At 40.6% G+C, this 27989-nt stretch overlaps 1 protein-coding gene across 3 annotated transcripts; it reads right to left on the minus strand.

Annotated features, from left to right (window-relative positions):
- Positions 1-452: 452 nt before the first annotated feature.
- stxbp1a (syntaxin binding protein 1a) lies at positions 453-27606 on the minus strand. Of its 3 annotated transcripts, none has more exons than XM_063012310.1 (20): positions 27521-27606; positions 18402-18451; positions 18030-18111; positions 17456-17532; positions 16275-16353; positions 15573-15676; positions 13454-13569; positions 12432-12516; positions 11600-11730; positions 11413-11520; positions 11157-11217; positions 10756-10821; positions 10563-10643; positions 9701-9839; positions 9485-9594; positions 8808-8909; positions 8107-8192; positions 7739-7893; positions 6120-6273; positions 1789-1877 (listed from the first exon to the last, which is right to left on the minus strand). In XM_063012310.1, the coding sequence occupies exons 1-19, from the start codon at positions 27555-27557 to the stop codon at positions 6164-6166; spliced, it is 1779 nt and encodes a 592-aa protein (XP_062868380.1). In that variant the 5' UTR covers positions 27558-27606; the 3' UTR covers positions 1789-1877; positions 6120-6163. The 3 variants fall into 3 exon arrangements, with proteins under 3 accessions (XP_062868379.1, XP_062868380.1, XP_062868378.1); XM_063012308.1 differs by having other exon boundaries at positions 13454-13602; XM_063012309.1 differs by lacking the exon at positions 6120-6273 and having other exon boundaries at positions 453-1877; positions 13454-13602.
- Positions 27607-27989: the final 383 nt, after the last annotated feature.

The following is a 27989-nucleotide window of genomic DNA, read 5'->3' on the forward strand; positions in this document are numbered from 1 at the left end:
GGTTGCTGTGGAGGAATTCTGAACCACTCTACTTTCTTGCCACAGCACTTCAATGGGATTCAGGTCAGAAAATTTTGACAGAAAAATTTGATTTCTTTTGAGCCATTCAGAAGTGGACTTGCTTGTGTGGTTCGGATCAGTGTCCAGTGCATAACCCAACTGCGCTTGAGCTTTGGGTCCCGAACTGACCAGTGGACGTTCTCTTTAAGGATTTTGTGATAGAGAGCAGAATTCATGGTTTCATTATTTATGATGAGCAAAGCAGCCCCAGACTATCCTAATATCACCACCATGTTTGGCGGTTGGTAGGATAGGGCCGCTGCGCCACCTGGGCATCGTTCATTGTTGCATTATTTCATTTATTTAAAACACCTTGTTCTGAGGTATTTTATAGCTTGTTGGTGGTTGGTTAAAAATAAATAAATATATAAATAAATACAAGCTGCTGATACTTTGTGATAATGGAAGCCAATTTATTAGACAGTCTTATTACATCGGTACACATCAAGTATACTTTTGTTTGTGCTTCAACGCTTGCAAACAAAAAAAATTCCAGCAAGTTAAACCGGATTAGGACGGACGAACGGCATACTTCTGAATATTTTCTCTGATAAATAATGTAATATAAATCGAATACAGTCAGTGCTTTACACCAGCAAACTAAAAACGAATACGCATTTCCAGCACAGAAAACTTATAGTGCAATATACAACCTGGTGCTGAAGCACAGGATTAAAATAGTATTAAATAGAAATAAATAAAAATGAGGGAATTTCATTTCCTTGCAAAGCCATTCACCAGAAAAGATTCAACATTGCAGCAGACGAACCAAATATATAGTTTCTAATTTTCTATTTTACTACTACGACTACAGCTCAAACATCACAAACACGTGGGCTTCACACTGGCAATAGTATTCAAAGAAAATGGTACTACTTCACAGTCATAAAAGTCAACAGTGAGACGTTAAAACATCAACGTATGGCATATACAACAACACACCACTCGGTTCATGGCCCGGTTAACATCGTTTACTAACTAAATCGGACAGGATACAATACTGAAGTTTGACAGGCCCTATTTTTCAAACATTTACAAGCAAGCCATGGCCTTTTTGTACAAGAAAACATAAAGTTGTTGCCGAGCAATGAAATAGAATGACCTGGAAAGCAGCTACAGGGGCTGGAAAGGCATTTTATTATTATTATTATTTCTGGAACTATGTACAATTTCTTTTACTTTACCTTTGACTGATTCAGTTTTGCCTCAGCATTATATTTCTATTTTTTCTGTCTCACATCATTTTAAAATGACCACAAAATAGATTTAATGGCATGCACAATGTCTATTCATCTGAAACCAGCGTTTTAAGCGCACAGCATGAAAAATAACACCAGTTCAGAGTAATTCATTTGATAATACGGATTAACTCAGCCATTTAAAATCCCACCATGGAACATAAAAAAAAAAAAAACCCTACAATTTACACTTTTAATTTCCGAGCATCCAGTATTCAGATCTGCTACTTCCAGTTTTTAATGGTCTTTAATATTTAAACATCGGTTTGACTGTTTAAACATCTGCATCCATTCTGTAACATGAGAATACTTAAATTCACTCTTTTTTAACATAGTGTATATTTATATTCATATATAATTTTTTAGTCAATGTTGCCATTGCATATTTTTTAATTATTTGTCTTTCAAGCAAGATGCATACACCAACAGTATAGGAGTGTGGGGGGTGGATTTAGGTATAGGAAATTACACAAGGTTTGGAGGCAGGAGAGGGGTTTTAGCTGGTCTGATCCTCATCTGGTTTGTTCATAGCCTTGAGCATGTCCAGAAGCATAGTAGGAGTAAAGATGTGGGTCGAACCTGCAGGTGTGACGGCACCAGGAAAGAAACAGTAAAAATATAAACATTATAATATGTTCATAAGAACTCCACAGATCTCATTTAACCTTGAAATGTGTCTTTAGCTATTATATGATTGTATTATGAATAAGGTTTAATAAACAATCAAACGATTACTACTACTAGAGGATTCTCCAGTAAGACTTCAGAACTTTCTTTGAGCATGTGTAGAAACACTACAACACACACAAGCCATAGTTACATACGTAATAAACCATATGTCCATTATTTTTGTCCTTAGGCATTTGAAAAAGGTTAGAAACAGTTTACAACAATTCAGGATCAATTGCTTCTATTAAATCTCTTCTTGTCTCCTTCCAATCTCAGATGGAACCCAAAACCAAAGTCTTATTTTAAGCAAGTAGGCGACTAATCATGGTGCAAAAGGTGCATTAGATTAGTACCTGCCCACAAATGTGAATAGATAACATATGCTGTTCTTGGGCCCGGCTGGATGTGAAGAAGGGGGGGAGGGGTGCAAGTTCAAGGTCACGGAAGGGGGCGAATGTCCAAAAAGGGCGAACAGCACTGCTGAGATTCAAACTCAGATTTGGGCAACTAATCATGGTGCAAAAGGTGCATTAGATTAGTACCTGCCCTTAAATGTTAATACATAAAATATGCTGTTCTTGGAAATCAAATGAATATATATATTTGTTTCACTTTAATTTCATCAATCACTTTATCCTGGTCAGAGGCACAGCAGGCCGGGTGTCACCAGGAAACACCCAGAACAGAGTGCAATCCATGGCGGGGCTTCGACTATCCTCCATCAGACTTAAGCAATCATGTTTGTGTAGATGCCTGGTCGGCAAACAGCAAACCCAGATCTCAGCCATGGTGGACTAGCATAACAGATGGCCACACCACCTGAGCACCCAATCGAATCTTATTTTAAGTTTTTCAGTCTCATATTTATCAAGGCCAATCTACAGAATGTTATTTTGCTAATGTGTGAAGCACGTTTACACCCAAACAAATCCTGATAAAAAATAGCTGAAGACACATTTCTACTGCATAAGAAACTTCATGTTCACTTCCACAATTGATCTAACATTTATTCCACCTTAAATCTGAACTTTGTCATAATGATTTAAAACTGAACATCCCAGACAACTTAAACCAGATTGAGCTGGAACAAATGTTTGATTCCCTCTGACTTTTTGTCTTTGTCTTATTGTTCTGTTTACTTGTTTGTTTCTTTAGTAAAGCTGCACATTTTACTACTTCTGATCTTAAACAATGATTACTGTTTAAATGTAAACCAAATAAAAGCCACTGCACCGCACCGAGTTGCGGAAAGTTGAGTCTTTCACTCACCTTGCTTAATTTTGAGCCCTATGTAACACAGACTAGATAAAACTAATATGCAGCTTTGCTAATCTGGCTAGAAACACAATGGCCTGTGTACACCAGGTAAATGGGGGTGTGGGGGTGGAGGGGAACCAGAATAGAAACAAACTTTATTTTCTAAAAGAATAAATGACTGTACAGATCAGTAAGGGATTAATGTGGCAGTATGGGTTAGAGCTGACATACTGCAAATGATCGTCATTGAGAAAATATAAAAAATGGTAAACCAGTTTCAAAAGAAAAGGGACATTAAAAGAATACAGCTTTAGCACATTGATCATGTATTATATAGTTATACTTACAACTATTACAGTGTCTGAACACCGGAAGCTGTTGGCTATTAGCTATGCGAATGCCACCTTCGTACGAAAGTTTAAGCAAATATTGTTTAGTTCTATTGTACCAGACGTCCTGTATTCTGTTGGTTTCTGTATTTGGAGTTTTTTTGGTAACACACCAGGCCACTTTTGTTTATTATTGCATGTCTTTTTTTATGCAATTTTTCCCCTTTTAGCGTAGCCAATTCGCTGCTTGGGACCCCAATGGTGTCCTCCCTTCATATGTGCACAGTCCACCAATTCCTTCTTATTCTCCTGTACTTTGGTGGATTTGCGCATAAGGTCGGCATGGGGAACAGAGAGCCACACCACGATCTCTGCACTCCTCCACTTTCTGTACAGGTGTCCTTGGCGACCAAGGACCTTATACAGCATTGAAGACCCCGCACCTTAGTCGGGTCTTTCCCACCCAGCCTGGAGGCCAATTTTGTCTGCTGCAGGCATTAGAAGGTGCCCAGCCGACTGGTAGCAGAGCCGAGATTTGAACCCGGGAGCTCAGATTCTCTGCGCTGGTGTGCTAGTGGACTATCCCGCTGTGCCAGCTGGGCATTAAAACTTAAATTACTTGAATTTTGAACTGTATTCCAGCTTTTTAAATCCGCACCTCAAGCAGACTGCAATTAGTAAGTGCTACCAGGGGCAATTTGTGTGATGAGCTACAGCTACAGTCAATTAAATCTAAGTCACTTGCGCTTCATCACCTTGCTTCATAAGTAAAATACTATTGTTCCTATATTTAACGCTATTGATAATGGGGGCTCGTATACCAGTACTAATACTAGGATTATAATGTATCCGCTCAGTGCTAAAGCATATCAAGACAACACTGCTACATTTCAAGCTTGGCTGTCTGCAGTATCACAGGCAGTGCTTAGCCCAATTGCACTGGTGACGTAATGCAACAGAATGCAAAGCCCTGCTGTGAAATCCGTGCAGACGTCCGCTTGCTCATGTGACGTGCGGCGTTTCTTAAGTGGCTGGATTACACAATTATCCTGCTGAAATTCAACATCAAATCAAGAACTTCTGTCAAGTTGGTGTAAGTGTTGTACTCGAATTGTTATTCCAAAATAACCAGAATACGATTAATCTCTGGGGTAGATTAATCTGCACCAAATAAACATGGAAAAATGAAAACACGGGTGGGATAGATGCAGTAGCTCCTCATCACCCGAAGAAGAAGCATTACTGGGTTAGAGGGCATATGCTGGGGAAGAATGCAGGTTAATCCACCCAGCTGAGAGGATGGGAGTCAGCAGGGATGGAGTCTGTGTTGCATGGCACCTCCAAAAGGGCTCTACCATCTTCGGAAATTGGTTCCTCCAGGGTTCCTTGGATAGCTGGTTTCTACTCAAGGAGCCCTCAAACAAAGCCAAGAGCTCTAAAGCTGGAAAAAAAAACTGCCGCCAACTGTCACCCACATCTATTGTGACTGGACGACTGTAAAAAGCTGACATCTACTCGTAAGAGACATCATGAAATCTCAATGATCTCTGCAACTGTTCTTTTTCTGGGACTTAATATTAAAGCTTTAAAAGAGATGAATAAAATATTGTGGGGCTTGCCTAAAATTTGCTGATGCCCTGGCTTGACACAAAAAAAAGAAAAAATATAAACAGAGGATTCGTTTCTGCAAGGCAGTCTTTAAGTCCTCTAAAGCAGGAGCTTTAAAAAAAATTTAAGTGACCCATATTTATGCGACCCAGGCAACACAAGCAATGCATCTTACTCTCTCTGTACAATCTGGTTTCTCTGTGGTTTACAAGATGTAGCATAAAGTCTCCACAAGGGGGCGTTTGTGTACAAGTTTATGTAACTATTATTATTAAATAAATATTTTCCTAATTAAATGTTTATATATTATATTATATAGGGGCGGCACGGTGGCTCGGTGGGTACCACTGTCGTCTCACAGGAAGAATGTCCTGGGTTCAATCCCCAGGCGGGGCGGTCCGGGTCCTTTCTGTGCGAAGTTTGCATGTTCTCCCTGTGTCTCTGTGGGTTTCCTCGGGGAGCTCCGGTTTCCTCCCACAGTCCAAAAACATACAGTCAGGTTAATTGGAGACACTGAATTGCTCGATAAGTGAATTTTATTATTTATTGTTATTTTTCTCCCATTTTTTTGGCTTGCGACCATTTGAAAAACCCTGCTCTAAAGCTCACATGACTGTGGACACCATCATGTTTCTGTAGCATTCATTGCGAAGCTTTTTTTGGTGGTCCTTAAATTTCCATCTTGTCCTTAAATTTAGCATTTTAATCATCCAGTCACAGAAAAAAAGCTGCAGAAATCATTGAAATCCCAAAAGTGTCTCTTACGAAAGTATGTCAGCTTTTCACTTCAGCTGTCGGCAGCAGGTGGAGCCTTTATTCACACTGGTAGGTTCACCATGCAACAAAGCCAGACTCTCATCTCTGCAGTGAAGGGTGGAGTTAAACTGGTAATAAGGAGGAAAAGAAACCCTTGTGCTGTGAGGATTCAGAAAGGGCTTCTTTGAACGGCTGCCTTTACTTTGTCAGAGTGTGAGTTCTGTCTCCCACCCTTCCCTCTTTCTCTCAATCGTCCGAGGGCTCGGGGTCCCCAAAGGACACCCGGGTGGACTCTCGGAAGTCGGGATGCTGCAGATCCATTAGAAATTTGGTTGGGGTGAGCGTGTGGGTGGAACCTGCGAAGGAACAAAGGCGGCTTCACGCTCGGTTCTTAGCAAACAAAGCATCCCGTTTTCTTTCTTTCGCCACCAAGTCAACTTGTCAAAGAAAAGCAGGGTTAAGTAAAGCATTTACAGTTCCTATATTTAAATTACGTTTAATTTAAAGCATTGACTTATTGATCATTCATTCACGGATCCCAACAAGTGTGTACTTGTGAGTTCTTTACATGGAATGGTCATGAATGCCATTCGTTTGTGAGATTTTTAAGCCTCGAGTTAAAATATCTCAAGGAATTTGGACACATTTCTACAGATAAATATGGGTTTAGTTAAGGGTGCATAAAGGACTCATTAACAACCGAATGAGAAATTGTGCCTACAAAACACATCACAAATACACACAAATACACACACACACTAAACACACATAGAAGTCTTAGAAAGACATGAACATAGCTTAGCTTGAACATTGTACAGAATATATGGAGTTGATTTCCAAAAGCAGGAGTATTACAATGTTTATTAGGTACTTAAAATACTGGTGCTTTAGTACCATCAAAATTTTGTAATATAGTGCTTTTGAGAAACCAATCCAAGCATGAAAAGCATGACAAACCACATAAAGCACACACAATAATAACAAATATACTACAACCTTTACTAATCATGAAGTGGTTCCTAATCTTCTTCAAAAAATACTAAGCTCAAAACCCACCCAGTCTCAAAGATATGATCGCATTTATTTACATTTACGAACTATATCAAATGCAGGTAATCAGGTTAAGAGCCTTACTCATGGGTCCAACCTTCTGATCACTGGTCCATGTCAATACTTTTGGCCATTTACCAGGACCCTAGGCTTATTTCAGTTTGTGACGTGATTCTCACAGGTGTGAATTAGGTAAGGCCTTACATATAGCCTATATTTTTAAGAAGGCACTGTGGCAGGTAGTCTAAGTGTCCTATAGCACCAGCGAGCATCAGGTGACCTGCAGGGACCTGCATCTCCTTCGAAAGTCCTTCAGGTGTTTGATATGTGATGTGTGATGATTTTTGATGGATTCCTGTCTTGTTCTTGGTGTTTCCAGGTGCTACCGGAACCACTGGGACATAATGTATATTGCATTGTGTGTGATTGTAATGTTTTAAATGATGCTGACTGATTTTGATCTTCGTTTCCATTGCTCTAGTCAAAGTTTACTAGCTAATAGGAGTCATTGCTCAGATGGTGTAAGTGCCAAGAAGGCTGTGGTAAGATGGTTAAAGTGATGTTTGAGATTTGAGATTGGTGGGTCTTGCTTTGGGCACATTATGGGCACCTGGAACTTCTTGGTTCTACGGCAGTGGAAAATAAAAGGACTTTTGCTTCTGGAACATCAGCATCGAGCTCTATAGTCTGCTGTGTTTTGCTTGTATGAAAACCATATATGGTAAACTATGTATATGATATCTGTGCTATTCATGAAGCAGGTCCTCTTACCGATTATGGCCTCCCATTTGCCGTTGGCCTGTGTGGCCTCATAGGCGCAGCGCATCTCACTGAAGGACACGCCACCGATGATGAAGACAATCACACGTGGTCCAGTGCGGTACTCTCCAGGGGTCTTGTTCTTATGCCAGTGGCCATACCGGGCACTACCAGGAAAAAAAAGACAATTGCTTCAGCGTCCCCAGAAAACCCCTTCCTGACACCTTCCAGCGGCCCCCAATCCCTTTGTAGTGTCTGTCAGCAATCACAGTATTGATCACGTGATCATCTCTTCCCCCTCTCTGTGCTGCAGTGATTATTCTGATCCCTACTACTGCTGTCACCTTTATATAAAAAAGAAGGAGTGAATGGTTACGTACCTGACCGCTGAAGTGCTGAAGGAAGACGATGAGCGAGTGGAGATGTAAGGGTAGTGCTTGGTGTCCAGCTTGTCATCAATGGCATCCTGAAAAATGCATGAAAGTTGGTCCATAGGCCCTAACACAAATAAATATCCAGAACAAATGGTAGCAGGCTGGATATTAATTTACCTGTCAGCCACTGTGGCTAGTTATTTTCTAAATTCAGCAACCACAATGATGCCACCTACCCACTGACAGTATTTTTTATTTTCCTTCTAATCTAGTTGTATCCAATTACCCAATTGCATTACACTTCCTCTCACTTTCTACTGATATTGACCTCCACTCTGACTGAGGAGAGCTGTGACTAATACACGCCCCCTACGACAAGTGTGCAGTAGCCGACTGCATATATTCACCTGCACCAGGAGGTTCATATGTGGATCAGCTTTGTGTACGGAGAGACACACCCTGATCTCCATTACCCCCGTCTCTGTGCAGGCACCATCAATCAGCCAGCAGAGGTCGTAATTACATCAGCTGTAAGAAATCCTCTCCGGTACCCTCCCTGAACAACAACCAATCATTGTTCGTGTAGGCGCCCAACCTGCCGGTAGCGGAGTTGAGATTCAAACTGAGTTTAAGATGTCAGCTCTGGTGTGCTAGTGTGTTTTTCAACATCCCCAGCTCCAAAGTGATGGAACTTTGTAAAGTTTTACCTCTATGATGTCCTTGACCAGTGGGGTCCAGCGAGACAGCTGGTAAGTCTGCTCGCTTACACGCTCTTTACGGTCCATCTTTTTCCCCCGGCGAAGAGTGGACTAGAGAAAACACAGACAGGTGAATGAGCAAAGAGACTGATTTGCTTCATTACTGTGATTCAGAATGCAGCTCAGGGTTTAGTGTGTTTATCTCTGGTCTGTCATATTTCTTACTCAGCCAGAGTTTCGTAATGCAAACTTAAGCTTGACCATAAGCTTGTTGGCAAAACCACAGGCATTAATATGTAGTAGGTCTTTCTATGGTTATTGTGTCTATGGGAGTTCGTGTCCGTTCAGTCAAAATAGAATTTGTAAGGTGAGGCAGCAAATTCAGACAGTAATGCTTTTCTCACGGTAAACCTTATAATTTATCCGAAATAGGTTTAATGTGGTTGAGGCCAGGGAGGTCAGTTCCTCCACAGCAAACTCATTAAACCCATTTAGCACAGATATGCTAAATCAAGAAAGATTCTATCCCAACAAAGTTGGAAGCATACTATTTATTTTATATAACTGACCTTATAACCTTTTAGCAGCTTATATGAATACAGCTATAGCACTTGAACTCAATAAATAGGTGTGTCCACATACTTTTGACCATCCTCCTGCATTGCAAGTACTTGCATTGTACTTACGTCTGTAATAATTGGAACACCCAGGTGAGCCATGTTGGTGATGATCTCGCTGTCCTCAGGTGGGATCTGTGCATGCTGGATCAGCTTGTTCAGGTTCTCCTCCGTGATCCCTGAGTAACCACACACACACACACAGCATGTCACAAGTTAGAATCTAAATATACAACCCACCAAGACCCAACACCACCAAACAGGGTGTGGATGTATCACTGTTACCATTCTTTAGGAAAATGTAGAGCAAGATGATACGGATCTTGTCATAGGTGCTGACGTTGGCATCTAGCAGGATGGGCACAATGGCCCTCATGGGGTCCTTAATCTTCTCGCCTTCTGCATCTGTTCCCATGGCCAAGTCCTACACACCAGCAGGGAATTAAATGTTAATTAATACAAAAAGTTGACAGTTATTGTCCAGTGGTAACTAAGATTACTTTTGCATAAAATAAATCTACAATCTATTACACTAGCTCACCACGGATAGATTTAGCTCCCGGGTTAAGTCTCAGCTGTGCTCCCGGTGGAAAGAGAAGGACAGGTCATATAGGGTTTGTCCTCATTTCCACTACAGTAAAGGGTGGAGGATTCACATAAAGCATAGTGTGTCTCTCCATACGTGGAATGGCTCTCTGACAGAATCCACCACTGGCTGGTGTAAAAGAAGCCACTGGTGCTTATACACGTGTTAGAAGGGGCGGATAATAAGCTGTAACAAGGTTTCGAGTTTCAGGGGTTCGAATTCCTAGGGTCACAAATACAGATGGCGCATGGTGTTATGTAAACCTAGCCATTAGGGGGGGACAAATAAGTGCACCCTTAGTGCTGGTCTCAAGCCTGAATAAAGAGTAGGATTGGGTCAGGAGAACATCCAGCCAAATCGAATAACAGGGGAAGCTAAAAGGAATAACTCATTGTTTTCCCTATTTCCAAGGGGTTGCAGAGAAAAATAATAATACTTAAATAACAAATTAAAGACAAAATTAACTTGTCCACAAACGCCCCCTTCTGGAGGCTTTATGTTACATCTTGTAAACAACAGTGGGACCAGATTGCCACTGTGTTATTATCTGTGATGTGCTACCTGCTCGACACGGCACAGTTTATCCACGGTGCCCTGATAGTGTTTCATGCAGTCTTCTGCCAGCTGCAGGTGAGTGGAGTACTGCAGGGACACACAGGTTTAGGTGTTAACGCTATTATAATTAGCATTCAGCTTTTTTTTATATAGTAGATTTAGTTTAAAAGTCCCGGGAGTGTTTAGCTTCTCCTCTTACCTTGCTCAGCTCTTTTTGATACTGTGGCATCTTCTTCAGCATCTGGGACAAGTCCCTCAGCGTGGTCTGGAACAAGAAATAAACACAGTCAATTTCAACTACAATCTGTTTATGCATTTCTCCCCTTTTTCTCCCTTTTAGCGCGTCCAATTGCCAGATTGCGTCACGTTACCTCTCCACCAATGCCGATCCCTGCTCTGACTGAGGAGAATGAAGCTAACCCACGCCCCCTCCGACATGTGGGCAGCTGCCGTATGCATTTTGTCTCCTACACTTTGACAAGTGCAGTGCAGATCAGCACTGTGTACGGAGAGACACACCCTGACAGCACTCTTTTCCCGTCCCTCAACTTGCTTGTTTTAATGTAATGACTCTTTCTCATCTGCCCATCTGTACTGTACCTTGTCTCCAGTGTTCATCCGTTTGCTGGAGGAGAATTCCTTTAGGGATTTGGTCACCTCCCTGTAAAGTAAAAAGACAAAATCAGCATGGGTTGCTTTCAAAAGTCAAGGATTAAGAATGAGTATCAGCAGTGTTGCAGCTGTCAGCAACCTACAACAGCAGTTTTGTAATTGGCAGATAAATAAGATTTTCTAGATTCATCTTTCTGGCATTTAAAACAAAACAAACAACTTTTAATCTATAGTGGCTACTCACTGAGACACTTCAGCGATGTGTTTGTGGCGCAGAGACACCCACAGGTCGTCATCCTCATGCAGCAGCACCTCCTTCTCCCGAGAGTCTCCAATGCCACTGGTCTCGTACCTGAGATACACAGAGTCGCAATAAAAGCTCGCCAGCTCTCCCAAAACTTCACTTTACTGATTTAGAATAAAGATCTTACTTGTAGACGTCATTCTCGATGGGCAGCAGATCGTAGCCCATGGCCTGAAAGGTCAGCTCGTGAAGAACAGGGGAGGCAGGGTCGAAAGCTCGGTCCAGAATGATGAGCTGAGAGCGGGCCTTGTCTGGACCCTGTTCAAAAATACATCAGAATTAGATCAGTTATTAGAACATCAGATTGCAAGCTGGGTAACAAAGAATATTTGTAATAATGAGCTTAAAATTAAATTTAACATCACTTGGTTATTAATTATTTTTTGCACAGCCCTCCTCTTCTCGCCCCTGCATTCTGCACAGGTGTCTCTTCCGCCAATCAGGGTCCTTACACAGCGTATGAAGACCCACCCACCCACAAATAGTCCGGCCCCCACCCTGCAGATACGGTTGCCAATTAGTATCCACTGCAGGCACTGCCAATTATGCCCGCCAGATGGCGCCCAGCCGACCGGTGACAACACCGAGTTTCGAACCAAGGAGTTCAGAATCTCGGTGCTGGTGTGCTAGCGGAATATCCCACTGCGCCACCTGGGCGCTCTTGCTTGCACTTTTCTGTTCATGTGATCAGCATCGGGACCCGAAAAAAAATGGGTCGCAGAGAAAATTGTAATAACTAAATAAACTTATACACAAACGCCCCCTTGTGAAGGCTTTATGTTATGTCTTGTAAACCACAGGGGGACCAGATTGTACAGAGAATATGTCTTTGACAGGTGACCCACTGAAAAAATACATTTTAGTTTTCTGGTGCAATAGAAAATCCTCCGTAATATAACATCAGACTGCAGCGTGGATTTGTCCAGGTCACTAGTGGAAATATGAAACCTCTCACTTACCTCCCCCATTGTCGGGTCATCTGCCTTGTAGGCGTCCAGTTTGTCCTGCACCAGCTGAGCGAGTGTGGCATTATCTTTGTACTCCCTGTATTGATAAACAAACAGATCAAAATACTCAGGCTGTGTTCACATGGACATTCTTGGCATCTATATACGTAAATGGAACTTAAACCACACTAAACCAACTGCTGAGTGACCAAAGCCATTGATTTGAATAAGAATGATGTGTTGATGGATGATACACACTGACAGGTTGCCATGTGTAAAAAAAACGATGCTCAGACATCATTTATAAATCTACTAACATTTAACAAAATGCACTGTGACATAATGATGCATAAGCCAATCAGAGACTAGGATTTTATTCCGTTCGGTGAATGCAAAACCTCCCAATCCAACACCAAACACATCAATCTAATTTGATTGGTGGGTGTGGTTTTTCCAGAATCACTGGGTGCAATGCAGTAACACACCGGACAGGATGCTTATCCATCACGAGGCCTTGCCCACCCACCTTCCAGACATAGCTAATTATGTCTGTATGTAGACGGCCAACTGGCTAGGGATTCAAACCCTAGATCCCAGCGGCAGTGAGCTAGCATAATTTAAGACTGTAATACACAAGTGCCTCCCAATATTTTATTTTTGGACATAGATATGCATCTTTAACCAGCTTAAACAATGTGCTTTATTTGTTCTGATGTCCAGTAAACAGAAAAGGCCAAATATTACAAGCATCAATGGCTGTGTCCCAATCCACATCAGACTGTACCTAACCAACATTGGTACATAACTTCCTTACTACTTTTCATACTATGCAGTATGTAGGATGCTTTGAGATGTGTTCATGGCAGTGAAGAGGGAAAACAAACTCCGCCCACAAAGACACCAGTAACACGCATCAATGCCCCCCACTGCACTGGTGGGTTATAGTGGTAATGCTGGCAGCAGTGAGTGAACTTGGTTCTTGCTGCTCTTGCTTCATATGGAAATAACAGAGTTAAGTTTGATTTAAAACTCACCCGCGGTATCGGACGGCGGGATACTCCTTAAGAGTAGCACACAGAGTAGCCAGCTGTTCAGCAAGCCTCTCCATCACTGGGTTTTTCATCTGAGTCTTATGGGGGCTGTAGAAACTCTGGAAGGCATCAGAATTGTCCAGAGAGAAGACCTGGATACACACATAAATACACACTATATGGCCAAAAGTATGTGGACACCTGATTATAAACATGTTAGACAGACATTGTTATGGATAACACAGCCTCTGCAATTCTGGGAGGGTTTTCCACAAGATTTTGGTGTATGTCTATGGGAATTTGTACTCGTTTAGTCAAAAGAGCATCTGGGTGTTAAAGCAATATTTGTTTGAACTATGATAAACCACAATTATTTCACAAAGACTTTCAATTATTTGTATTTTATTTTCTAACTGACTGTCTGTGTTTCCTCTGCAGACCTGCAATGTTCCTCACCCTCCCTCTCTCCCTTTCCCCTGTAGCAGCGCTTCTCCACCGACCCCCTCCTCCCATCCTACGCTCACATGACCGTCCTTCTGTGCAGCAGATGGGTTCGCCCTCATGCCTTTTCTCCTTCATGAGCTGCTCTCATTGGCGAGCTCATTGCTCTGTGGGGATGCAGCGTTAGCCAGTGGTGCATTGCTGGGGAGGTGGGCCTGTCAGGATGTGAGCTGCAGCATCACGCCAGGAGCAAAATACAGCTCCTCTGACTCCGCTGAATACATCATTGGAGACAGCACAGGCAGCAAAGCATTGTGGGCCAGACTACTTCCCCCCACCCCACCCATCCATCTCCCAGCATTAGAGCATTTTTAGAGTCATTTTACTCCTCACCGCCACACTACTCAGTATAAAATCATCTGGTTAGGATGAAACCTTCATGATTTATTCATACCAGTTACTGGTTATTTAATTTTTTCCTGTTTTATCACCCATTTATCCTGGTCAGGGTTGACGTGTGTCCAGTTGCCCTGAAGTTACTGAGCACAATGCAGGATGCCAAGACCAATGACAACATAGCCTTGACCAGCTTTCTTTCTCAAACACGGGTCTGGGCCAATAATGTCTGTATGTAGATTCCCACCTGGCCGATAGCACAGCTGGGGATTCGAACCCTGGATCCCAGCAGAAGTGGGATAGCATAATTTACCCCTGCGCCACCCGAGCACATGATTAAATATGATGCAAATATCATGCATTGCTACAATGATTGACACTTTAATGATGGTAACGATCAGTCAGATGGCTAAATAATATGTATTTAAATGTTTTCATATAAATATGTATTTTAGTGTAGCTTAGCTAAATGTGCTTAGACTCCAAACAGCAACTTGGACAACCTTGCTAACAGACTCCCAACTTATCAGACTTTGTATAAATGTTGGACTGATTTGGTCCCCCAAGTTCATTTTGTGACAGTGGAACCTCCATTTAACAGACCTCCATTTAACAGATTTAACGAACAACCAAATGTCCGGTCCGATTGTTTAAAATTCCCGTGAGAAGTGTACCAGGACCTGTAGTTCAGTAATTGTCCACTAGTTTGCACACGTCCCTCTGTGTACATACTGTAGGTGATAGGCTTTATTTTGTCAGGAGGCTCGCTTTGTTCTCGCCTTTTTCTCAGTGTTATATGTTTAATTTTGTTATGCACCAGCACTGCTTCAGTAGACCACTATACGATCACAGCAAAAAAAGCATCTCCTCTACCACACAAGGTAAATGAAATTTCTCCCCAGTAGTACAGTACACCAATTTTAATAGTTATTTACAGGTTTTACATTACATATTTACATTTCTATTTGCCTTGTTCATTTTACTGTTTATCATATGTGCATGTTTAGCACTTTTGTCGACCTTAGTGCTGTGTTTTCATATATTTTCGCACCCCCTGGGAAAAAAATCTCACTGTTTCAGACAATTGCATTTTACAGACCAGTGTTCCCCCCTTTTAGTCTGTTAAATCGAGGTTCCTCCGTATTACTAAATGACAGTCATGGCACAATCACCAATGGAATCTATGGTGCATGTCATACTAAAATGTGCCTTGAACGGCAAGTTTTAAGTGTGATCAGGTATTTTATGCTTTTGCTCATTATGTCTGTATGTCTGTATTTCTCACCTGTGACTCGTATGGCAGGAAGGCGATGTTGATCTCATTTAGGCTCTTGATACACTTGGAAGCCCGACTCTTCACCACCTCGTTGAATAACGGGTCTGGGCAAGCTGCAAATCATAAACAGACACAGAAATCTGATACAACAGTCGACTTTTATACTATTTTAATCATAGTTTATTAATCTAAACACCAAAATAAGTATTTCTGATGTCATACTGCCTGGTCATCGTAGTTTTACTGACCTGGGCACTGCTAGGAATTCTAATCCCCTAAAAAATGACATGCATGTGCTGTCACACTGTAACTTATAACCCACTGCTTTCTACTGGACAGTTTTAACCTCACAGTTATCTTTAGTGACGTGTGAAGGAGTCCAACAGGACGAGAGTGTCAGGATGTATGGAGGACCACTCTATTCTCTCAGTATTCATCCACCACTCACGCTCACACCTCAAGCAGACAGTAGGAGCTGGTGCTGGAGCATCAAGGGGCAGATTTTCCTTCTGGCTAAACCACCCCCCAACCCTCCAAACCAACAGCCAACTGTGTCTGTTTAAAGGCCTGGCCAGGTTGGTGGCACCACTGAGACTTAAACACAAGACCCAAAACTGATGGTGGCGGGTGACTTCAGGATTCTCCAGGCACGTTTTGGAAAATTGGAATGAAACCTCACATGAATTGTGTGCTATAATGCTGTGTACTCACAGTCAGTGAAGAAGACATGAGCTCCTTTGTATTTGGACGAATGAGGATCTTTGAAGTCACCAATCAGGGTCTGCACAGACTGGAGACAAGAAAGAAATTGAGGGTTTGTGGTTGTGTGTTTTTGTGTCTCTGTGCATGCGTGTGTGTGTGTGTTGCCATGGTAGCCACAGCAGCCCGGTGGTAATGCAGATCTGGAGGTTGTTTGCGTAGGCTGAGTCAATACTGTGTTTGGTGATGTGGTGCTTTATACAGCATGAAACATATGGTCGTTGTGAGCCGTGTGAACAGACTGCACCCCTACTGAGCACCTAAATATAGAAAAGTGTGAAAAGATATAAAGCTTGACACAGACGTATATGACGAATATTTCAGCCCAAACTGATGCTCCAGTTACATTTTAAGTCAAAGGTTTACTTACTGGTACGTAACATAACGGTTACAGTCCTGGACTTGTAAGCCAAAGGTTGCTAAATTAACCCCACCACTGCCAGGTTGCCACTGTTGGGCTCTTGAACAAGACCCTTAACCCTCAGTTGCTTAGACTGTATACTGTAAGTCGCTTTAGATAAAAGCGTCTGCTAAATGCCAAAAATGCAAATGAAATAAGCTTGTCACGGTAGTCTCAGAGGTATGCATTTGTTCTTTTTCTGTGACTAATTCCTTTAAACACAAACTACTTTGTCTAAAACTATTATAAATTCAAGTTCTTTCATCAGTTTATTGTGGGTTTGCTGAAAATATGCTGTACATACAGTATATGTATATAGACATACACACAACAAGCATTTGGCAGTTTAAACATGGCTTTTCAATTCCTCAGCAATGATTATTACTATGTGAGTATAGCTGGTGACTTCTCAGTGTCTATATAAATAGGGCTGTTACCAGCAACGTAGCTCTTATAATGACACCCCACAAGCTCACTCATAGACCTGCTTTTAATACCATACACAACAATAAGCATTTAAATCTTGCTTTATTACCGGTCTTTGCTCAGACTTTTGCCTACAGATGGCTGTGGCTTGTCATTATGTTTAAACAATAATTTTCAATAATTTGAAACTGTATTCATTATAAATCTGACTGTGGATTTTCAAAGTGCATCTATGTTCCCATAAATTTGGTGTGAAGGTTTGTTGTTGTATAAATGACTCTAGCTGATGCAGATATGAAGTTAATACCTTCTCAGTAGGGGTAATGAGATAAATGGCCTCCAAGGTGGGAAGAGGTTCTCGTCGCTTGTTTATATCCTCCACGACTGAAGAAGAGAAAATGCAAGTGAAACAGAAAGAAAGAAAGAAGAAAACTTATTATTAATGGCTAATGGATTAAATAATGTGAATCACATTAATTTCTGTATTTATTGGGATTTTAACGTCTTGTCTATGGTTACACTGGCAGGACATGTAATTACTGGTTACACAAGATTCATTAGTTCAAGTTTTTAATGTCAAACACGTCATGGACAATTTTGTGTATCCAATTAATCTCACTTGCACGTCTTTGGACTGTGGGAGGAAACCGGAGCTCCTGGAGGAAACCCACACAAACATGGGGAGAACATGCAAACTCCACACAAAAAGGACCAGGACAGCTCAACCTTTGCATCAAATTAATACAACATTCGCTTCATCTCCCACCTTTATTGTACAGTATATTATGCTGAGTATATAGTCTGGTATACAGTAAGGCAGGCACATAGTGTTTAATCTTATTTTTCTGATAGCCAGCCATAAAAGGAGTAATGAGACATACTTGTGATTCCCTCGGTCATGATGTCGGTCATTTTACAGCAGGAGGAGAGCATCCTCATGCTCAGCTGATCCACCACAAGAGCCTAAACAGACACCGAAAACAAATAAGTCACATGAACACAGACCTTGAATTTAGGGGTCAACATAGCTTCAACATAAACAGAACGTGAATGTACGTAGAATGTAGTTACCCAGTTGTAATTACACATTTAGTTGCTGACAATTTGAGAGTTTTAGAAACTATTCATTAAAAAATAGTTCATAAAACCCTGTAGGCTTAAACAAATCAAGGTTCAGTGCTTGTAATTAATAATCACCCAGACATGCTGATATATTAAATTATCCATTTTTTACCCTGTAAAAAATTACTCACCTTCCATTCACCCTTCTTCTTTACCTTCTTGATGACATCATTCATAATCTCTGTAAAACAAAAACAAAACAAACAAAAAGATTAGGTAATTTTTCCTGGGTTCGAGAGAGTATCGAAGCAGCCATCTGTGCTCTGCAAGGTCACAGGACATGAGTGGATCACTGATCATTTTATCTGCTTCAAATACAAGCTATTTGCTTGTGCTTGATCTTTGATTTCTGTGCGATTTGGTCTTCTAGGCAATCCACTTAAGCAGGGATTATACTAAAGCACTTGTGTTTGGATGCCCAAAGAGTGCACTATTAGGCAGATTATTAAACTGAGCATCTGGTTGCTCTGGTACAATAAACAATCTCAGACTGTGTGTGTAGTTTGACATCTAAATTAATCCATTCAGTGGCTGATACAGCTAGTCTAGGGTTTCTGGATTTAGTCTCGGATTATAGCATTTGACCTTAGAGGTAAGTTTACATGTCAGACTGAGGATTTATTTTATTAGTTTTGGATAAGTTAGATCAAATGAGGTCATATTAGTAATAATTCTAATAAAAATCTATAATTTAGCTTTTTTTTTTTGAGTGGGGCTGGACGTACCTTGCCACTGAAGCGTGAGGCGAATACAGACCTTCAATAATGGAAATAGAATCAATACTGTGGCTAAAAAGCCACAAACAGGGGATGGAGACAAAGTGGCCAAAATAACAGAAAACAGTAATGAAGCACACGAAAACATCTGCCACCCACAACGAAGAAAGTGGATAGAACAGGGATAGTGCAGAAATGAGAGCTGGATGGCACAATATCACAGACTGTGACAAGCCAGCTTTTAGAAAAAAAATAAAGATAGGGAACTTTCAGTTAGCTGTACCACCAATGCACCCCAACCCACTAACTGGCAGACCTCGTGCATAACGTGAATTTACTTATGTGCTCTCCCAAAGTGGTTTCATTGTGCGGTCCAAAAACGCTGCAACACTGAGGTGAGTTCTCAGAAAACTAATTTATTCTGGCATCACATGTCAGTGGAGGACCCAAAACTGGATCAAGTGGCCCAATAACACAGCTTCAAAAAAATGCAAGTGTGGCAAGAAAGGAGCTGGCAAAACTGAGGCGAATTAATGCTTAGGAGGCGCAGATGCCTCCATGCCCCCTCTGCCGGCCAAAATGACACGACTTCTAACGTGGGTCAGCTGCTGAACTACTTTAGCAGCTGCCACATCGTAATTGTTACTAATCCACCCATCCAGTGACCCCTGGAAAGACTGGTATGTTTTTACATTGATTATTTTATGAGCCACATCTACCACACTGTTGAACCTTGTGTGTAAACAATTAAGGACTATAGCCCATCTGTTACTCGGTACACTTTTTCAACCCTTTCCTCCCCCATACCCTATTTATCAACTGAAAAGGACACCATCAATCCCCTGCTGGTTTTGAACACAGAAGATTTGTGGGTCATCATTCTCAGCACTGCAGTGACTCTAACATTGTAATATCATAGTAGAGTGGCTGGTAATGAGTGCATCAGGTGCTACAGTGTTGTTGGGAGTTTTAAATCAGTGTGTCAGTATTTCTCTAGTTTTGTCAGTGGTCACTTTCTGATCACATGACGCTGTGGCTTTATTTTTGGGTGGGAGCATAATTTTCCTCCCAGGACTGGCATTAAGGTGTTTAGAAATCCCAACAACATTGCTGCACCTGATACATTCCATGTCATTACCATGTTAGTGTTGATGCAGTGCTTATAATCGTCCACTTCTCAAATAATATCTGGTCGGTGGGGGCCCTGTGCGAGTCCTTTTTGATTAATACATCAAGCAGTTAAGGTACTGGATTAGTAATCAGAAGGTTGCCAGGTTTCTGCTGTTGGGCCCTTGAGCAAGGTCCTTAACCCTTAATTGCTACGACTGTATACTGTTCCAGTACTGTAAGTCACTTTGGATAAAGGTGTCCACTAAATGATAAAAATGTAAATGTAAACACAGTGGAAACAAGGGGGTGACAAAGAGTAACAAATGATCTACAGCTAGTAATAGTAATAGTATACCCTAAAAATCTGTACGGTATATGTAGCATATAATAATAAATAAACATGTGCCAAATAGGTGTACCTAATAAAGCATTTTACCTAGATGAAACCCACACACATAGAGAGATAACATGTCAAATCCCTTAGAAGTGCTACTTCCCCACTATATCCATATCACTGATCACTGATCTGTAGATGTAAAGAGCCTCCTGTATAAACATGTCTAAAAAGCATATGCATTGTGTGTCGGTTATAGTAGAACAAGGTTCTCATATTACTGTTTGTTTAGGGCATGTGTCAGCTGCAATGGAAAAATGAGAAAAAAACTATACAGACTTTATTGATGTGCTGTTTGTCTTCTTCTCTGGTTTCACTACTGACATCCTATCTCGCTGGCAAAATTGTAATAGCAGGGTGGTCGACATGGCAAATAATCAAGATACTGTTGTACAGTACTATATGCACCAAGTGGCAATGTAGTTAGACATTGGACATCCAATTCTGCTTTGCATCACACATTTGCGACTATCGTAGCGTTTACCCCTCTGGGAAGGCTTTCTACAAGGTTTCAAAATGTGTCTGTGGGAATTTGTGTTGATGTTGGGTTTACAATTGCAATTTAGTTCATCCAAAAGGTGTTACAATGGCCGGTAAAGTTTGACCACACCATGCACTGGGATAATCCGCTAGCACACCAGCACAGCGATTCTGAGCTCCCAGGGTCGAATCTCAGCTCTGCTACCGGTTGGATGGGCGCCATTGATCTCCAGACAAAATTGGCCTCCAGTCTGCTGGGTGTGATGGACCGGCTAAAAGGTGGGGTTATTAACGCTCTTGGTTGCCCAAGGTGATCAGCAAATCCACTGAAGTATGGGAGAATAAGGGATTGATGGATTGCGCATACATCAGAGTGAGTGTGTGTCAAGCGAATATACACCCTCCTTGGACGCCGTTGAGTCCCCAGCAGCAGATTGGCTACACTAAATTGGAAGAAAAAGGGGGTAAAATGCATAATAAACAGTCAAGCTAAAACGGGAAATGGTCTTCCCCAAACTGTCCCCACAAAACTGGCAGCGTATGTTGCCAACCTGACCTAATCATGCTGGTTCTTAAACTACAACATCAAAACGTTTCAGAAATTTCTATCTAAGGAAGCCAGTCAGATTCCAGTCCAGTCTCTTGTTATTTCAAGTTTGGACTCCTTCAACTCCCTCTGGGCTGGTTCTTCCAGGTTCATCATCAGACTACTACGACTGGTTCAAAATGCAGTTGCACAGCTGTTTTTTAATTTTCCTGAGTGGTGCCATGTTACCCCACTGCTACGATTTCCTTACTGTCTTCCTATAGCTGCCAATGTTAAATTCAATACATAATTTACATACATGCATACAAAGCCAAAAACGGAATATTATCAAACCCGTCCTGTTCCTTACACAATTTGAGACACAAATCTTGCTCATCTTGATTCACCGCTTTGGACTCAAGGAAGACAGGCATCAAGGAATTCTCTAAACTAGTACCCCATCTCTTTGAAAAGCTGAGTCTCTTGGCGTCTTCTTACTAAGTACTAACCTTACAGTTACTAATGTCTCCATATTTAAAAATACCCTTTATTGTCAGTTTCCTACCTATAGTTTACTATAACCAGGTTTCAGCTGATCTGCATAAATGCTGTCAATGTAAAGTATTAATTCATATCATTTTTTACTTACCTATTTCTGAACATTACTTCATACTGTCAGTAAGGTTAACGGTATCTAAATCCTGCTGCACATGCTGCTAGATGATTATCATAATCTGCTTTTCAAATCAAAGTTTATTTGTCACATACATAGTCATACACAGTACAACTGGCAGTGAAATGCTTTTTATAGCATCTCCTCTATCCAAGGTGAGAAAAATATGCACAAAGCAGGAAAAGCATATTTTGCTGTGTTTAAATCCATTTTTTCCAGAATATATAGTGAATAGAACTGGTGCAGTTGAATGATATTGGTGAGACAGATGTTATATTAATGCACCGCTGTATGCTTAACACACAATGTGCATATTGTAATTCTCTCACTACCAATGTCTCTATACCTCTACCTCACCATCTATTCAAAACCAGGCCATGTGCTGAAGGATATTGTTCTTGCTCGCCCACAGCTCGCCAATATTAATGCTATAATTCTATTCACAACATTCTAATAATACAGTGAAGTATGGTGGTGAAAGCATCATGACATGGTGATGTAACAACTTACCCTGCCAAGAATCAAAATCTAAATGTTTCAGCATTAAAACCTCATTTGTTATGTATTAGGCTGTCTTCATTTGACTCACCACTTTCAAACCTGACCCAACCATTTTTCCTAATGCAGTGTTAACATTTTGGTCCCTGAAACAACCCAGAGGTTTACAAACCACGCTAATAACAAGCTTTTCCACCATATTGCGTCACACATCAGTTTCCATCTGCCTACGCCTGTAAAAACTGTGCAACTGTAATGCAATAACAGGCAGCGTGATCCCAGCTGTGTGAACTGACCGTGGTAAATGAGTCACGCATCAGTGCCTGCTGTACCACATTAAACTCTGCGTAAATAAAATGCGCCGAATTCCATAACATTAAATGTCCCACATTCCACTCGTTTTATGCAGGACCCCATATCCCAGCCTCCCCTGAGGGTCCTGTCTGTGATTTCATGACCCAGTTTCACTCTGAGATGTGAAGGATATTCACATCTCTTAAGGAAATAGCCAAATACGTATTATGGTTACAAAAATCACACACCACTTTACTGCTTCACGTAATCATCTAATTTGACATGATTTTTTTAAAAACGCCATTGCTTTTTCTACAGTGAGCGCTAAATAGACAGTGTCGGGCAAAGTCTGCCTAAAATAATATGTATAGGTATATTTACACCTATATTTTCACTTATTTTCACTTTATTGGTTGATGTAATTTGGCATATTGTGCATCTTAATAATTAATTACCACTTAAAAGAGCTCATCTGTAATTTCATATTATAATTGTGAGTTTTTCCTTCCACTAAACATCTACAGGGTAAAAAAAATATATATAAAACAAATTATAGCAGCTGATCATTCTGGTCCATTACCTTATTTGGCACAATTACTACATCGGATGCCCTTCCTGATGCAACCCTCCTTTTTTATCCGGGCTTGGGAGCGGCACTAAATATGCACCTTTAAATGCCTGGGATGTTTGCCCTCTAGATATAGCCAGTCATGTCTGTGTAGCTGCCTGACCGGCCAATAGTACTGCTGCGATTCGATCTAGTAGTAGTGAGCTAGCATATTTTACCACCGCACCACCCCAAAGCCCAGACATCAACCAATACTATCATCATGTTTTCCTCCTCTTTCCCCTCCTCAGCACTCAAGTGAGAGGAAGACCTATTTATCTCGGGGATACACCAGCAGCATGTTCTAAACTGTCTCTGAAAGCAATATCAGCATGTGAAAACAAGCTTTCTCGGTGATTAATTTATTAAATGAAGCTTAAATGGAAAAAGCGACAGAACCACAGTAAACACCCTGTCAACAGAATTAATACAATTATCTACAAGTGGTCTGTGGAAACCCAGATCATGTACAGATAGTGTAGTGAACAACATGCTGTCAGACTAATGGTAAAAAAGGTAAGAATAAAGCCAGTAGTCCTGAAAACAGCAGGAACAACAGTTACACACTGAACAATATAAATGAATTTAGGCTTTTCAATACATTTTGTTCATATTTATAAGTACAACATCAAAATACCTAAATCTGAAGTGTGTGTGAGTAAAGTTCAATGTGTGAGTAAAGTGTTTGCTCTGGTGTGAGATATTGTCCTGTTGTCATTGTTCAGTGCTGCCCTCGAGGAATAATAACAGATATGAGAGGATGCTCAAATTAGCATCTGTCTATGACATGAAGTCAAGGACAGCTGACTGGCTTCTGTTGTCCTACAATGCTGAGTCATTACAAACCTATATTATACCATAGTAGACACGGTAGAGACTAAACTTCCTGCCATGACTGTCCAGAAAGTGACTTTTGGAAAATGCTGAGAATCAGTAATATTGGATTGGTCAATTATTTAATTCCTAATCTGTCCATTAGTTCCTAAACTGTCCATCCCTTTAATAGAAAATTATTAGTTATGCACAACATTTTACAGGCAATTCCAAAAACCTACCAATAGACTGCACTAAGGTTCACAAATAAACAGATTTATTCTAAAACTGGACAAAAATATTGAATATCAGTCATTCACATAGATTCTGTCTTTTAAGAAACTGAGTTTTTGGCCACAATGACCAGAAGCATAATTAAAGGAAAAGAGGAGATTTCAGGTATTTCCTCATAATAATGTACCTACTATCAAGCATGATTTTAATAGCGCTATAGCCTAGGGCTGTTATGCTGCAGAAAGTCGACACAATAACATTTAGTACAACCTCAAACCAAAAGCCAGAAGATGTAATCTTGGATGCAGTTGGGTGTTCCAACAGAACAATGTACCACAAAACACTTGGAATGGCTCAAAGGCTAAAATTAAGCTTTTGAAACAGCCAGTCACGTCTGTGCCAGAAAACATACCAATCCTGTTACACTGCACCAACTTACCAACCAGAGTTATACCAAAAGCTCGTTAATGGCAAAAGCATTTGATTAAGATGAAGAAAAACAAGGGTAGAGATAACCAAGTATTAAGTGTGGCTGTACATTCTATCTGTTCTACTCATTCAATCACAGAAAAACCCCAAGATGACTTGCATATATCCCTTACAAATGTGTGTTAACCTAAGCTGCATCCCATTAGAAATATAGCAAGAATAAACACACCAGATAAAATTACGCTGATCCCTCTTTTATGTGATAAAGTTCCCATTTGTTATTTGTCTATCCCAAGTGATCAGTGCTGACTACCTATAAATGGAGTCACTGTGGTTAAATCCACAATGGAACTAGGTCTGGGAGAACAACATATAACATTTGTAGTGTGGATGCTATTGGGTCCTGAATATAATATTCAGTCAATATTGTCTTATTTCATATACTTTCAGTGCATATATCCACTTTAAATTCACATACATAATGGCATAACATGATTAACACAGAATTTATTCATACCCAAGAATCGGTTCACTCTGTTCACTTTTCAAAGACGGAGCTTGAAGGGAACCGATTCATCCGCGAATCATTAACATAAAGCGATTCTCTCAGTGTACAATGCAGGTGGAAGAGGCCCAGGCGTTTGGTCGTTAAACATGATAAACGTGTGCACTGTGCAGCATACAACGCAAAACTTTAATAATCCAGTAAAGTGGATGACTACAGGAACGCTTTAGTGCTATATCAAATAATAATAATAAAAAATGAAAGGAACCGATTCATCCGCGAATCATTCACATCTAGTGATTCGCTCAGTGTATAATGCAGGTGGAAAAGGCCCAGGCGTTTGGTCGTAAATTATGATAAACGCATGCAGCATACAATGGAAAACGTTAATAATCAGTACAGTGGATGACTACTGGGATGTTTTAGTACCATAACAAAACAAAATAGCTTTTTTACCATCGTATATGTTAAAACAATACACGCTATTGAAGGCGCGTTCACGTTTCCTCTGCAATGAGCAACATTAGCAATCTGTACAGCAGCACAATGCACTCCCAAATTCACCAAACGCTACTGAGCCTCAGTGCTGAGCCTTTATTTATTTATTTATGTTTAATTTGTTATAATCTTTTAAAATGTATCATAGCAATTGTATTAACCATGTAAATGAGCTCGCCTTGTAAAAGCCTCATATGCTTCTTTTAAATGCACCTCACCAGCAATCAATACACTATCTTTATGTATGTATTTTAACATTCGCCATTAAAAACACAGAATACAAGTGCAGTGGAATTCCAAATAATGCAGGGGCTTAATGGACTACACTTCCAAATTTAGAAACCTTAATAGACCAATTAATGCTTTATGAATTGTTGCATTGAGCTCCCTGCTGCTATATAGGATGCACTTTGTATACATTATGTATGGATGGATGGGTCAAATCAAACTGTTAAAGTAATACAAACTATAAAATATATATACGATCATATATACTGTAAGCACTGGGATTGCATGCTTATATGTATTAAGAGAACTATATGGTGTTTGATTACTCATTTTATGAACAATTCTTGTGTAAAATAGAATGCGCAGTCTATAATATTGCCCCCCACACTACATCTCCATGAGGTTGTGCTTTCATCAAGGATCACATCCTATTTTAACAAGGCCGATCAGTGGATGCTGAATATTCTTGTATCATGCATCACTCTGGACTGATGTGCTAAATAAGGCCAGATGTGTATGTATATATAAGGCATCTACTGCACATATACTATGCCATGCATTGACAAATAAGGGAAACGGAAATGCCAGACATGGAAAAAATGCTCATTTTGTGCTGCCAAATAATGCACCATTTACCATTTATTTAGCTACCCTCCTATCACGAAAAAAAACACCATTTTTTGGGATGGGGTGCATTAATGAAATGGTGCGTTCAATGCGGACGCGTAATGTATCCAAACGCACGGATAATCAATCACTGCGGTGAGGCTTTGCTCAGTTGGATATGGTTGTCTATGTGTGCACTTTCCCTCATCAGCATCATTAAATCCATTGCAGTTAAAAATCTAAACAGACAATTTCCCCCATCTTTATAAACAGACCGATGATCTACTTGATAAATTCAACATCCATTCAAGACTACAGTATAAGGGCGTTTCTCCTTTATCCATCTGTACACCAGCTCAGATCTTTGTTTCTTTACAATCTATACAAAACATTAGTCTTTTAATCAAATGAAGTATCGAGTATGGATGGATAACACTAATGCAGTGCATCCCTGGATAAAAATGTCCCACCTACTGATCCATTTAACAGCATCCAGGCGGCAGGTACTAAAATGCGCAAGGACCGCAAAGGACACACGCACTTCCATCATCTCTATATTAAGGCACAGCATATTAGTCCATAGAATTGGCCTTGGAAAAAATAAATAATAAATAAATAGTAATATATGAGGGTACTTACTTTCACCGACCACCGCCTTTAATCCGATAGGTGCCATGATGCTGCTGAATGGTAGTCCGCTTCCAGTAGCTTCTGCTGCTCTACTGCGCTTCTGTGTGTGTGTGTGTGTGTGTGTGTGTTAGGGTGTAGAGGATGCTTCAGAGAGGCTCACTGCAGAGACTCGGCTGGAAACGTCAGAGCGCAGCAGCCCCTCCCCTACCAGATTGTTATGGAGAGCCAAAAGGATTAAAACGCGTTGACACATAGGGGGCAGCATTCTACAGTACTGTAGTATCCAAGGGATCTTTTAGGCCCTGTAGGTAGGTAGGTAGATAGATAGATAGATAGATAGATAGATAGATAGATAGATAGATAGATAGATAGATAGATAGATAGATAGATAGATAGATAGATAGATAGAGATAAAAAAAACTACATAATAAATAAACTACATACACATCCCATTTAACTTATTAAGATTTAACTATTT

Source organism: Trichomycterus rosablanca, chromosome 16, assembly GCF_030014385.1.
Source record: "Trichomycterus rosablanca isolate fTriRos1 chromosome 16, fTriRos1.hap1, whole genome shotgun sequence".
Lineage (NCBI taxonomy): Eukaryota > Metazoa > Chordata > Actinopteri > Siluriformes > Trichomycteridae > Trichomycterus > Trichomycterus rosablanca.